Source organism: Cavia porcellus, unplaced genomic scaffold (genome assembly GCF_034190915.1).
Source record: "Cavia porcellus strain 051 isolate PalLab524CR breed Dunkin Hartley unplaced genomic scaffold, mCavPor4.1 scaffold_12, whole genome shotgun sequence".
NCBI classification, from domain to species: domain Eukaryota; kingdom Metazoa; phylum Chordata; class Mammalia; order Rodentia; family Caviidae; genus Cavia; species Cavia porcellus.
Genome location: NW_026947495.1, coordinates 66,133,629 through 66,147,431, shown reverse-complemented (window position 1 = coordinate 66,147,431; position 13,803 = coordinate 66,133,629). Strand labels below are relative to the sequence as shown.

General features: G+C 39.2%; 1 protein-coding gene across 1 annotated transcript in view; it reads left to right on the top strand.

Annotated features, from left to right (window-relative positions):
- Sestd1 (SEC14 and spectrin domain containing 1) overlaps positions 1-13,803 on the top strand; it is a 110,270-nt gene that overhangs the window by 82,926 nt on the left and 13,541 nt on the right. The window contains exons 11-14 of the mRNA XM_063259381.1: positions 5,163-5,357; positions 5,879-5,993; positions 7,651-7,810; positions 10,909-10,990. Coding sequence (XP_063115451.1) covers positions 5,163-5,357; positions 5,879-5,993; positions 7,651-7,810; positions 10,909-10,990 — 552 coding nt within the window. The remainder of the gene's footprint in view (positions 1-5,162; positions 5,358-5,878; positions 5,994-7,650; positions 7,811-10,908; positions 10,991-13,803) is intronic.

Sequence of the window (13,803 nt, the reverse complement as noted above, 5' to 3'; positions counted from 1 at the left end):
TGGCTGCAGCAGTGGGAAGTGGGTCGGGGACAGTGGGAGTGTATGGGGTTGGCCGTGAGTCTTGTGGCTACTGAAACAGATTGGTGCGTGGAGTTTATTACCCCGGACTTTCTGCTTTTTAGCTGGCTTCATACCTTCCGTTTTAGAGTAAGTTGGGGGTTTTTTTGTTTGTTTTTGTTCTGTTTTTTAAAAAGAGAGAATTACACGATTTTAACCGATAGGTGGCACTGCATTGTCACCTTGAAGATAGGTTGACAGTGGCAAAATGTGTTAGCTTATGAGGTTTAATATATTCTGATATTTCTCTACAAGTATTCTTTGCTCTTGGTAAATACAAGTCAGCTGTTTAAGGCACTCATTGAAAAGTTTCAGGTCTTAAGAAATGGTAATGACAAAATTCTAGTATTGATAGAAGCTGGCAAATCTTACTGTTTTATATTATAGTACAATGTCAGGTATTGAATTTTAGATTGCACGAAAAGAGCATAATGCAGAAATAAAGCTAAAACTCAAATACATTCGGATATTTAAAAGTAGTGCCAAAATACAGAACAATGAAAATTCTAACCTAGCTTTCATTAAGGACTGGGAATGAGAAGTTTCATTTTTTAAAATACAGCACAACAAAAAAGTACAAAGGTACATGGAAATAATTATAGTGTCTGATAATAAATTTGAAAGTATTTTGCTTCTATAACAAATGCAAGTATCTTTTTAAAAGTTTTATAAGTATATGTTTGTAATACATGACGTTTACCTTCCTCTTAGGAGTAGGTGCATGTTCTCAACACATCTTGCTGCCCCCTTTCCTGTCCCATCTACCTCTGCAACCCTCTGTCTCTTAGGTCCCCTTTTCTCACTTTTATTGATACTATTTTTAGTTCTTGCTTACAGATGCAATGTTTATGTCCATTGACGGTACCTGATACATGTACATGACGCATCTTAAATCTTTCTGCTCTCCCAACCTGACTCCTGAACCCCTTCCTATTTATAAAAGATCTGCTTGTTTCCTTCTGTCAATCATTTATTTCCCTCTATTTGTATTTTGACTTAAATGAGACATACCATTCATTCCACATTGTACTTTCTAGGTGGACCCATTTTCCTACAAATGTTTCAAATTTATCATTCTTAAGAGTCAAGTAGAAGTATTCCATTACGGTATAGCTACCGCATTTTCTTTATTCATTAGTCTGTTGATGAACATACGAGACTGCTTCTAGGATTTAGCTATTATGAATTGTGCTGCTGTAGACACTGATTTGCCCTTTTGGAAAGATAGCTGCAAGGGGAATAGCTGGGCCAAATGGTATTTTCAGTTTTAGTTCTTTGAGAAACCTGCATGCTGATTTCCATAATCGTACTAGTTTACTTTACCAGCAGTAATGTAGGAGGGTTCCTTTTTCACTGCAGCTACACCAGCGTTTATTATTTGAGTTCTATGATTGCCATTCTTTCTGGTGTGAGGTGGAATTTTAGTGTCATTTTAATTTGCATTTTTCTAATGGCCAGAGATGTGCTTATTTGGCCATTTGTATTTCTTCTTCTGAGAAGCATCTGTTCATTTTACTTGTCTGTTCTTGATTGGGTTTTTTATTTGAGGGGTATCCCCTAATGTTTGAGTTCTTTATGTATTCTAGATATTAGTCCTCTGTCTGAGGAATAGCTGACCATGAAAATTTTTTCCATTCTATAGGTTGTTGCTTCACTCCATTGTTTGCGTGCTGCCTTGGCTGTGCAGAAGCTTTTATTTTATTTTATTTTATTTTTGTCTTTTTGAGACAGGGTCTTGCTATGCAGTTCAGGCTGAACTTGGGCTCACTTTGTAGCCCAGGCTGGCCTCAAACTTGCAGTGATCCTCCTGCCTCAGCCTCCTTTGTGCTAGGATTACAGGAGTGCACCACTGTGCCCAGCTAAGTTTTTTTTATTTTATTTATTTATTTTTTTTAATCGGTACCGGGGATTGAACTCACGACCGCCTGCTTGCAGGGCAGGTGCTTATGCCGCTGAGCTAAATCCCCAGCCCCCCAGCTAAGTTTTTAAATTTGATGCAGTCCCATTCTTTGCTTCTTGTTATTTCTTGTACAACTGGAATTCTATTCAGGAAGTCCCCACCAGCACCTAGGCCTTCAGGAGTTTTGTCTTTCAGTAGGTTCATTGTTTCCATTGTAATGTTAGATCTTTGTTGTGTTCTGATTGTAGTTTAATACTTTGTGAGAGATGTGGGTTCAGCTGACATCTTCTGCTTGTGGGTAGCCAGTTTTCCCAGTCAGTTAGAGAGGCTGTGTTTCCTTCACTACACACTTTTGGCTCCTTTGTCAGAGAGCAAATTGTTGAATGTGTCTGGGGATGTTTCTGCATCCTCTGTTCCACTGATCCACATCTGTTTTTATGCTATTGACTTGCCATTTGTATCACAGATACTTTATAGCATACCTTGAAGCCAGGCTCCAAATGGTAAAAGTCCTCATCTCACCAAATGGCACTGCCAGATAACCTAAGAGAAGGTCCAAATGGTAGGCACAGTAGGTCCTGGAGGCACTCTCCAGTGGAAACCTGGCAGGGTGTGTCAGCTCCCCAGCCAACCTGTTTTCCTTTTACCAGCCAAACTCTTTATAGGTTGTTGATGCCAGGAAAGGAAGGCGCTTTCTAGGTGCAAAAGTGTCCCTGGCAACTGTTGTCCTTGGAGTCCTGGCCCTGGGTTCAGGTAGTCACGAGCACTCTGTCCCTTTTCCCAAGTGCTTGCCAGGATGCCTTGCAGGTGCTGGGACTTTATTCTGCATGGCTGTACCAAAACTGTCTCTAGCCACCTGGCTTCATATGCTTAGGTTCCTTTGCTCGCCGCTGATCTAAGGAGGCTGCGTATTTTGGTAAAAGGCAGGGAGGAGGGGACTTACTCAGCGCTGTCTCCAAGGACATGGAGGGGCCCATTTGCCTCAAATCACCATCTCATTTCTATTTTCTGGGTGAGTATGTGGGAGGGAAGCACAGGATAAGCTTGTGTGGAAATGTCAGTCTCCGAAGCCCTCTGGTATCCTCCATAGAGGCCATGCTGGTGTGTTGTGCCTCGTTGAAAGCAACAGAGCAGGTTTTTATCGTAAATCAAGACCGCTTTCCCAATAGAGTGCAGTGGCTTTTGTCTACCGCGTTGGTAGTGTTTCTTGCCTCCTCCACCGAGATTGCTGTTTGATGGTGCAGAACGTTAAGAACTTCCCTACTTCCCTACTTCCCCAGCTGCGTGTCTCCCATATCTCATGGGGTTGCTGTGTCACTGTTGACTGTTCCTGTTCTAAGCTTGAGCATTCAAACTTGTTTCTTACCACCTAAATCTTAGCCCCACATCCTGGTGTTGACTTTTTATTTTGCTATAAATTAATCATTTTGCACACAATAAATATATGTAAGAGGCAGACCAGAGAATGGCCATTATGAATTAAATGCATTAAACTGTATCTACAGTTCTATACATGTTATGTTTCTCTATTTTCTTGGAAGAGGCATTTTGATTAATTTTACACGTACATATATATGAAGCCAGGCCCCTCTTCCGGCAGTATTCCAGACAGAAGAATTACTTCTTTATGGCAACTACTGTCAATAACAACATTATCTCCAATTTCAGTGTTAATTTCTTGAGTATTAATTTTTTACATTGTGTGTACATCCTTGGTGAGCTAGCTAGAATCTGCATGTATTTTACAGCTGCACTCCAGGAAAAAAATCAGCTCCACAGTGGTGGTTCTTACAGTGTAGTGGACCAAAAACTCCTCAGAGGTGCTTGTTTAAATGCATAGTTCAGGGCCTCACCCTCAGAAACTCTGCGTAGGTGAGGAGAGAACCTCGGGGATTTTAATGAGCATCCCGGGTAATCTGATACAGGCAGTTCTCTCTGAGAAGTACCACCATGGGACTCTAATCTTTTCTTAGAGTCATTGCTGCCTCTACTTCAGTGAATTAGAATTTATTTAGTGCATTAGCTGATTTTCTAAGTACTATAAATGAGATAGTGAAGAATCCCTTTTTGGAGACCATGAGTGATACTTTTAATGGATAATATTTTTGCATTTCTAAAGTCACCTTAATCATTATAATAACTGTAGTTTCAAAACATATTTTATATATGTTACTAAGTTTATAAATAAACCATAAAGTAAGTAAAGCAGGTATTTCTGTTACCATCCGATAGAGCAGGATTTCTGGACCTTAGATGAGTCTTTCTGAAGGTATACACAGGAGGCAGAGAATCCAGGTCTGGGAATTTGTGAATCAGATGGAAGTAAGGAGCTAGGGCATGGGCATAGATTATATGGTGGTGAAGGTGGTTACAACCTTGTACTAGCAGTGGAGGAGGACGAGAGGCTGCCAGTTGCTGAATCCTGAACTGCTGAGGTTGGTGGCTTGGTAGACTCCACAGCACTGTAGGTGTGAGCATGCTAAAAAGGGGAATTGGAGGCACTGCCTGGGCATTGAAGCTATACAGTTAAATGTGATAGTTGTTAAGGTCATTGGAGAGGACAGCTGGAGCTTGGGGGAAGGTCAGTATGCGGAAGGAAGAAGAGAGGAAGTGAGAGAGGAAATCAGGATCTGAGTTGTGAGTGTCCTAGATGTCTACATGGTGGACACCACGAAGAAGGCTGGTCCTGAGAGGAAAGCAGGAACTGTGGCTACACTGCTTGGCAGATGAGATGCAACAAGCAAACCAGAAGGCTGTGATTCAGCAGCATGTACCTCACGGGAGGTGTGGTTTTTGAGAGAAGGAGAAAAAGTAATCTAGAAGTAGTAAGGAATTTAGGCAGCTATGAAATCTACCTGCAGACTTACTGTATGTTGTTGAGTATGGAAACAAAATCAGTAATCAGCTTGGGGGAGGGGAGGGCTAACCGCTTTCATTGAGTTGGGGAGGTTTCACCTAGAACAGAAAGAAGGAAGCATTTAGAGGCCAGGATGAGGAAACGGGAGATTGCTCTGTTGGCAGATGGTTACGTTCTGAGGATGGTAGTGATGGGTGAGGGAGAGGATAAAGGAACTTTTCACCCTGAATTTAAACAGTTTTGTCTTGCAGAAGTGCTCATATGTATATGTTATTTAGTTTATCCAGGAAAGTCATAAAATATGTGCTAATGTGATCCTAAACTGACTTTGCAACATCTTGTTTACAGGAATGGTTTGCAGTATATGTGGAGCTTAATCAGCAAATTGCAGCACTCTTAAATGCCGGAGATGAGGAAGATCTGGTGGAACTGAAGTCCCTGCAGCAGCAACTTAGTGACGTTTGCTATCGACAGGCCAGTCAGCTGGAATTTAGGCAAAATCTCTTGCAAGCAGCTCTAGAATTTCATGGTGTTGCCCAAGATGTAAGTGTCTTCTCTGATCCTTTTTCTTTCTTTCTTTTTTTTTTTTCAAATGATCTGAACAATCTACATATAATTTTTCAGGTTTGCATGCCTTCTAATTATTTTTTTACAAATAAAATAATACGCTAGTGGGGTTGATGAGATGAAATTCTTTGATTTAAAAAAAAAATTGTCCTTCTGCATGCAGTTAAACCTTTTATTGTCTAACTAGAGTACTCCAAAGTAGTAGATATATTTCACTTTTACTGTTTCACAGCATGTGTGCTTTTTAACATAGATGAAAGTGACAACAATTTTTTGCATTTCACTGGCCTGGATGTACTTCTTTGTCTCTCTGATGCATGCATCTGTGTGTCCCATCTTCCAGATAACATGTATTCTGATGATTTGTCCCTGTCTTTTAACAGCATAGTCTTTCCCAGTGTAATTGTGATAATCTCATCAGATGAACCTCATTAATCATTACACTCTGTAGATGCTGATTACATCAGGGTTATCTCTTTGGTGTCCCTCTGCTTTAGTTGTCTCAGCAGTTGGATGGCTTATTAGGGATGTTGTGCGTAGATGTAGCACCAGCTGATGGAGCATCGATTCAGCAAACTTTAAAACTGCTTGAAGAGAAGCTGAAAAGTGTTGGTAAGCAGATTTTAAAAATGCTGAAACATGAGTTCTTTTAAAAAGTATCATTACATAGTTACACAATTAAGTCAGCTTATACTGAACTAATTATTACTTGTAGAGAACACAGGGGAAAAGTATAAAAAAGTTTCATTCCCTTGAGGGGGTATAATTTGTGATAAAATTTTTATTTTCATTGTTGATAGGCACTCCTCCCTTCATTGGGCCTTTAGCCTTTACTTGTTTACCCAGCCATATCTACAGGTGCTATGTCTTGCATATCCAAGAAACAGTTACTTGTAGTGCATGCATAAACTGTAATTAGTTGTGAAGTGTTCTGTGATAAACCCTGTATGCCCCAAACTGTGTTATGCAGTGATTTTTGTTGTTGCTATATCCTAACCTTGTGGAAAAATAGTTGGTTTGGTTCTGTGCGCTTGTTTCTCCACACTGGGAATGTTGTCAAGGTTGCACAGTCTCCAAAGGAAGAGTGGTCTGACTGCATTAAGCTAAATGCTGTTGGACATCTAGGCCTTTACATGTCCTTGCTGTAGGACATACAGTGAATGCCCCAAGGTAGGGATGTAAAAATGGAAAGGGCGAGTCTACTAAGGGGAACGAGAAAGAGGAAGTTAAGACAGAATTAGCAGACAGTGGTGAATGTGATTGAACCAAATTAATTAATTATGGAAAACAACTTCTGGGAATTATTTTGAAAAAAACATTTTTATTATCACTTTACTTGAAACCTTTGATAATTTAACCAATTAGATGCATACTACATATTTAATATGACATAAAATTTATTTTAAAACAGCAGAAGTTTTCTTGAGCCACGTGTTCTTCAAAAAAGAATTTTTGCACACATTTCTGATTTGGAGTATTATAGATGTTTTCTGTGTCCTGCTTACAGTGCTAAGCATCCTTTTACATCGATAATACATGGTAGGAGTGTTTTGAAATCTTGTAAATCCTACACTTTTGTGTGTGTGTGTGTGGTAAGGACTTTACCACTGAGCTGTATCCCCGTGTCCCTTTTTTATTTTTCGTTGACACAGCATTCTGCTAAATTGCCCTGGTTGCCTCTAGTTTGTAATCCTTCTCTGGTACCTGAGTAGCTGGCATTACAGGCATGTTTTGTTTTATTTTGTTACTGGGGACTGAACCCAGGGCCTCCTCATTGAGTGACATCTTCAGCGTTTTTTCTTTTTTAATTTTAATTTGAGACAAGGTCTTATTACATTGATAAATTGTTCATATTGAACTTGGACTTGTGATTCTTCTGTCTTAGGCTCCCATAATGCCAGGACTACAGTTTTAAACAAAGTAGTTGAAATTCATAAAAGCAAAAAAGCAAAAAATAGAAAAGAGCTTATTTGTAAAAAATAGAAATATTCTACTTTCTTAGTATTTCACTTTAAAATAGCATTGTCTGTGGAGATTTATGTTTTAAAAATTCTCTGTAGGGAGAATGTGGCTCAAGAGAAAACTCTGGTCCCTATTTACTGGTCCCTATTTGTTACTTGAGGTGTTTGATGCCTAGAGAGCTCCATCCCAACATGGTCTAATGTATGAAATGTTTATAGCTGGAATCCAAGTGCAGTGTCTGCTGAGAGGATTTGAGGGAGGGGCGATAGCAGTTTAAGAGATTAAATGTAAGTAACTTTTGTTTTAGATGTAGGATTGCAAGGTTTGCGTGAAAAAGGTCAAGGTCTCCTGGATCAGATCTCCAATCAGGCATCCTGGGCCTATGGAAAGGATGTAACCATTGAAAATAAAGAAAATGTGGATCATATACAAGGAGTGATGGAAGATATGCAACTTAGAAAACAAAGGCAAAGTTTGACTGTTAATGTTAAAATTTATCAAGATAAATAATAAAATGAACATTATATAATTTATATTTTACATAGAGATTGAAAGTTCTTAGCTCATATACCGTAGCCATGTAGTAGGTTTGTGGTAATTGTAATAATTTTGTATATAATTGTACTAACAAATAATTGTAATTATTAGTTCAGTTAATGAATACCTTTTCCCCTTTTTTATTGTTAGTAAGAATTTCAGCTATACTCAAGTACACCCTATTCTATTACCTTGAGTCTGCTTTGTTTGAAGAAAACCTTTTGGGAGAAATGTACTTTCCATTTAATTTAATTTAATTTAGAGTGTTATTGAATCTGTCATCTTTATTGATCTGTTTATCTCATGTCATACATCCATTTTTTCTCATGTTTACTGTAGAAGGGTTGGAAAATGGATTAATGATGATACTTAATTTAATGTGATATAGAACTAGGAATTTAAGGGATTATTTGGAAACTCAGTTTACAATGCAACTGCTCTTAGAAAGCAAAAAAAAAATTAAGAAATCAGAGATTAACTTTATACAGGCATGTGTACATCCATCATGGTAGTGTGAATACTGATCACTCAGACATTTTAAAGTCTTTGCCAAAACCTCACAGAGAACTCCTCCTAGAAGGAGGCAGCCAGGAGGCAGGAATGCCTGCCCCGGGTCTGCGTACTCTTCACACAGAGTCGAAGCCCGCTCATCTCACAGAGCCCAGCTGCCCGATGGACTTGTTCCCAGCATGGTCACATCCCTTCTCTACTCGAAGTCTTCCTCTTAAATGCTTCACTGTCTCTTACCTCAGTTGTACTGAAAAATACACATAAGTAGTGATTGTATGGGGATGTGTATCTTCCCCTTCAGCTGCCTGGGTTCTGGCCTCTCTTTCCTGAGAGGAAGTCACGTGCGGGTCTGCTTTGTGTTCTTGCTGCTTTCAGGTTCCTCTTGACCTGTGTGCAGTGTGACCTTTCTACCCTTGCCACTTCACTCCATTACTCCTGTTCATGTTACCGGCAACTTCTGATCACCATGTGCAATAAAACATTTAATGATCTTAACCAGAACTCAGAATATTTTAGTCCTGATATGCTTGGTTCTAAAAAGTATTGGACACAGCTGACCTTTTCTTTCTCCACAGGCCTCCCTGCCAACCTTGCCTTTCTTCAAAACACTTTCGGGGTCCTCTTTCTGTCACTCAGTTTCCCCTTATTTTATTTTTTTGTTTTTTCTCTGATGTTTTTGTCCCTTCGCTGAAGTCACTTTTCCAGTTTTTTTTGAGCCCAAATTCTCCTTTTTGTGTTTTCTGTCTGGGCAGTCTGTCTTAATGACGTTTAAAATGATCATACTCTAGTAGCCATGACCCTTACTAAGCCCTTTCCTGTGCCCTAGACCCATAGTTCAGGTTGGCTGCTTAGTATCTGCTATACCTACCCCATAAACTCCTCAAACCTTGTGTGTCCAAATTAGAATAATTTCCCCCAGAACTTGCTGTCTTCCATTTTGAGTTCAGGTTAAAATATATGAGCTACCAAACTTGGAATTTATCCTAAAATCTTTGATCTTTTTCATCTCTTGCACCTAATCAAATGACCCAGTTCTGCTGCCATTGAATTCTTTATTTAGGATTTTATCTCATCTGCCTCTGGCCTTGCTCCTCGTCAGTCAGTCGGTTGTACACTGATCTGCATACAATATAAAGATTGTATGAAACCTCCTCCAGTGACTTCCTATTTTGTTCTGATTAAATCCTGTCTCCTTGAAATAAGTGTAAGAGACTATTCATCATCCATTCCTTCCTAATCGTATTTTCTATAACTTTTCCACGGAATCACACAACTGTCTTCAGTTTCCTTGAACGCTGAATGCTATTTCATGTATCCATATCTAAGAATACTTTTTTTCCTCAAGCTGTGTGTTACTGGGTTCCTATTTATTTTTCAAGAATAAGTGATACCTGTCCTAGAAATCTTTTTAGGATTTCTAAAACAAGTGAGTCACTTGCTCCTTTCTATTCCCATAAAGCCTTTTGTATAGCTCCATAATAGCACTTATCCATCATCTCCTAAACAGAGTTTCTCGATAGTGGAGACTATATCTTGCTTTCTCAAAACCTGACACACAATATGCTGAATATATATCACCTCTGTCATTAAATGAGCCTTACATGATTTTTTAGTTTCAGATTAAAAGTAGTAATTATCCCTTAACTTTCAGTCCTTGTAGACTTGTTTATCCACATTGAATCTTAACGTTAGACTCTGACTTTTATTAAGAACATGTTTTCAAAGAGCAGCCTTCTGATAACTACTTTTGAGTTGTTACTGAGCTTTGAGGACATTAGCCGTAGTAGGAGCCCAGTACCTGCTGGGTAACTTGTTACAGGTGTTTGGCAGTGCAGCAAGAGCGCTCATTCCCACCTGCAGAGCATGGAGTTGCATCAGGATGAAGGGAATAAGTTAAAACCAAGTCAAAGGTCAAGTCACCTTTAAACTCTCACCTGTATATTATTGAGGCAGATGCTATATTTAGAGATTAGAAGATGTTCTAAATTCTGTTTCTTTCCACAAAAGGTTGATGAAATTTTTTTCCCTTAAGACTGCAGATGTAGCTTTTTAAATTTAAATTCAGAATTAAATAGAATTCTGAATAATACAACTTAGTGAAAAATGTTACTTAAAATTTTTTCTTAGTACATTATCTTCTAGTGTTTGAGAAACTTTACAATTTTAACTTTGAATTTTGTTTGATGTAGATTGACAGTGGAGATTCCTTTGGGTTTTAGTGTGCTGTTACACGTTTGCTTTGCTTCAGTATTTTACAGAAACCATGCTATCTTCAGGAAAATTTGTCATAGTCTAGGGATTTAGCTCAGTGGTGTAAGTGCCTCCCTGGCAAGTACAAGGTCATGGTACTTCCCCCCCCCCCCCAAATTTGTCATTCAGTATAACTCAGGTATTTTGAGGTTTTGGTGTAACATAGATGTAAGAATTTTAAGACTATCTGAAATAATTGCAGTCTGTAGTGTTGTGCAAGTTAGTAAAAGCCAAAATGTTGAACTAAATTTATGTTTGGATTCATTAGATGTGAAGACATGGTAGATGTGCGAAGGTTAAAGATGCTTCAGATGGTGCAGCTATTTAAATGTGAAGAAGACGCTGCCCAGGTAAGGACCAGTCAGCCACATGATGCGGTTATTTTTAGAGGATTGATTTCATTTTATAAACAAAAATATACCACATACAGTCCTAACAGAGTAAATTCATTAAGTCAGATTCTAGATTAGCCTGTTGAAGGATTTGGTATTTCCAGCTAGTTTACTGACCTCATATGACTTCTCAGTGAAATCCTCTGCTGAGCTAGAGATTGAGAATAATTAGTAGTTATTATTGACTAGGTCATTATTTACATCTCAGAGTGAAGAGTAATAAATCACATTGCTTTGTACCCACAAGATAATTATCAGTACCACACAAGCAGCTTGATGTCTTTGTATAGCTAACATCAGAACATCATGTTACCTTGATGTAGAGGAAATTCATGATTTCATATAATAACATGAATCTGTAATGAGGTCCAAGCAGATACGTATTACAGAACTATGTGATATTAAAGAGTGTGTCTTAGTTACTTTTTACTCATTGCTGAGACAAAATACCTGATGCCCAAAGTTAGGGAAGGAAAGGTTTCTTTTATATAGTTTTTGGAGGTTTTAGTCAATACTCAGTTGGCTCCAAGGCAGGATGGCATTGCAGGCCACAGTTTATGGTAGCTGCAAACAGCAAGGGGAACTGGCAAGAGAGAGAGGCATACCTTCTTCCCGCCATTACGTCATACCGTGTCTCCACCCACTTACACCACCAATCCAAGTGCTAGACAATGAGCCAATCACAAATGCATAATTGCATGAATCTTGAGGGCTACTGACACAAGCCGTGACATTCTCTCCCTGGCCCCATGCACATCCTTTATATAAGAAACATTTAATCTGTCTCCAAGAGTTATCAGAGTCTTACCTGTTTTAGCATTGCTGAAAAGGCTGTCTTAAGTCTCCTCTAGATCTATGGCAAACTGTTAAGTGTAACCTCCTGTATAAATGAAATAAGGTTAAACATTTTTGAAATGCAAAGGCATAAGATAAACATTACCATTTTAAAAGTTACAAATGGGAATATAAAAGACTGAAAACAAAACAAGTCTAACATCCAGCAATGTGAACGTTAAGTCTTAGAATTTTATGCTCAGCATTTAAAGCAATCTGGTTGTAAGCTCTAAAAAGGCTTGGATGATTTTACCACTATGGCACTTTTAAGGATTTTAGTTTTTTTTTTTTTTTTTTTTAAGCTTTTCTCAAGAAGTAAGCCCCCTCTGCTCCATTTTTGCAGCTTTTCTTGGATGATCCACATTTTGGGCTTTTTTAAACTTTTGGGGTTCCCACTCTATCTTTGACTTTACCCTTGTATCTTTACATATTGCCCTCTCAGGGACATACTGCTTGGCCTCCCAGGCCTTTTGCCATCTAAGTGGAAGCTGTCTTACCCTCAGAATTTGTGCATTTTCCTTGCACAAATCAGCATCGTGTGGATGCCACCAAGGTTTGCTGCCTGCTGGAGCAGTAGCCAGGCTTGTCTCTCTTGGTAGAGTGGCTGGATTGCTGTGCTGTGGTGAATCTGATTGTGAGGAAAAGCTTCTCTGTGTTGTCACCATTTTGGAACCTCACGTGGCCTCTGTTGCCATTCTGGAGCACAGTGCTCTACAGCTTTTTTCTTTGAGCAAATTTTTTCACTTTTGTGGTTTTGAGGCTGCGAAGGATGGAGACCCTCTGCTTTCTGGGATGCCCCTTGGCTATCTTTCTTATTTTTCTGTTTTTTCTAAGCAATCAAAGTCTCAGTTCTATCTTTACATTCCACAGCTTTCCTGGAGTTTTTCTTCTGGCCAGACTCACAGCATTGTAAATGCTGGGCTCTTTGCTCTTGATTTGCAACATAAATCTGGCTAAAAGTCCCCAACAGTAGCCGTGTCACAGCATCAGTATTTGGCTGCCTTGGAATTTTTTCTCCCAGATTAATCAGTCTATCACGCTTAATCTTAGTCTCAGGCATAGTCTCTGGACACGAGCAAAATGCAGACAAACTTTCTGCCAAGCCATAACATGTATCAACTGGAGTCCAACCAGCCTTACTCCCAGCAGAAACTTTTTTTTTGTCTTTTTCTTTTTTATTGGTACCAGGGATTGAACTCATGACTGCCTGCTTGCAAGGCAGGTCCTTATGCCACTGAGCTAAATCCCCAGCCTCTTAGCAGAAACTTTTTGAGCCTGGTCTTTACCAGCAGGCTTTTTGTCAGAAGTCTCCTGAGCTGACCAGAATCTCCTCTGCAGAACAGCTTTAAGCTGTTCCAGCTCTATGCATGTAGGTGACATTTCTGAACCTTTTCACACTCTGCCTACAAGCCATTTCCAAAGGCTCTTGAGCCACACACATGGTCAGGTACAGTCATAGCAGTGACCCCACTCCTCTGGTACCAAATTCTGTCTTAGTTACTTTTTACTCGTCGCTGAGACAAAATACCTGATTCCCAAAGTTAGGAAGGAAAGGTTTATTTTTTTAAAGGTTTTGGAGGTTTTAGTCAATGCTCAGTTGGCTCCAAGGCAGGGTGGCATGGCAGGCTGCAGTTTATGGCAACTGCAAACAGCAAGGCAGAAACTGGCAAGAAAGAGAGACACACCTTCTTCCCACCATTATGTCATATGCTGTCTCCACCCCTAGGTGGGTGTAGTACTCACATTACTGATCTAAGTACTAAACAATAAACCAATCACAAACGTATAATTACATGAGGCTTGGGGGCCACTGACATCCACCATGACAGAGTGCTTGTCTATTGTTTTTTTGCCTTTATATTTCATAAAAAATGGAGAAGTAAAAAAGTCATTAAATCTCATACTATTGCATTGAATGAAATAGCTATTAAGAATTT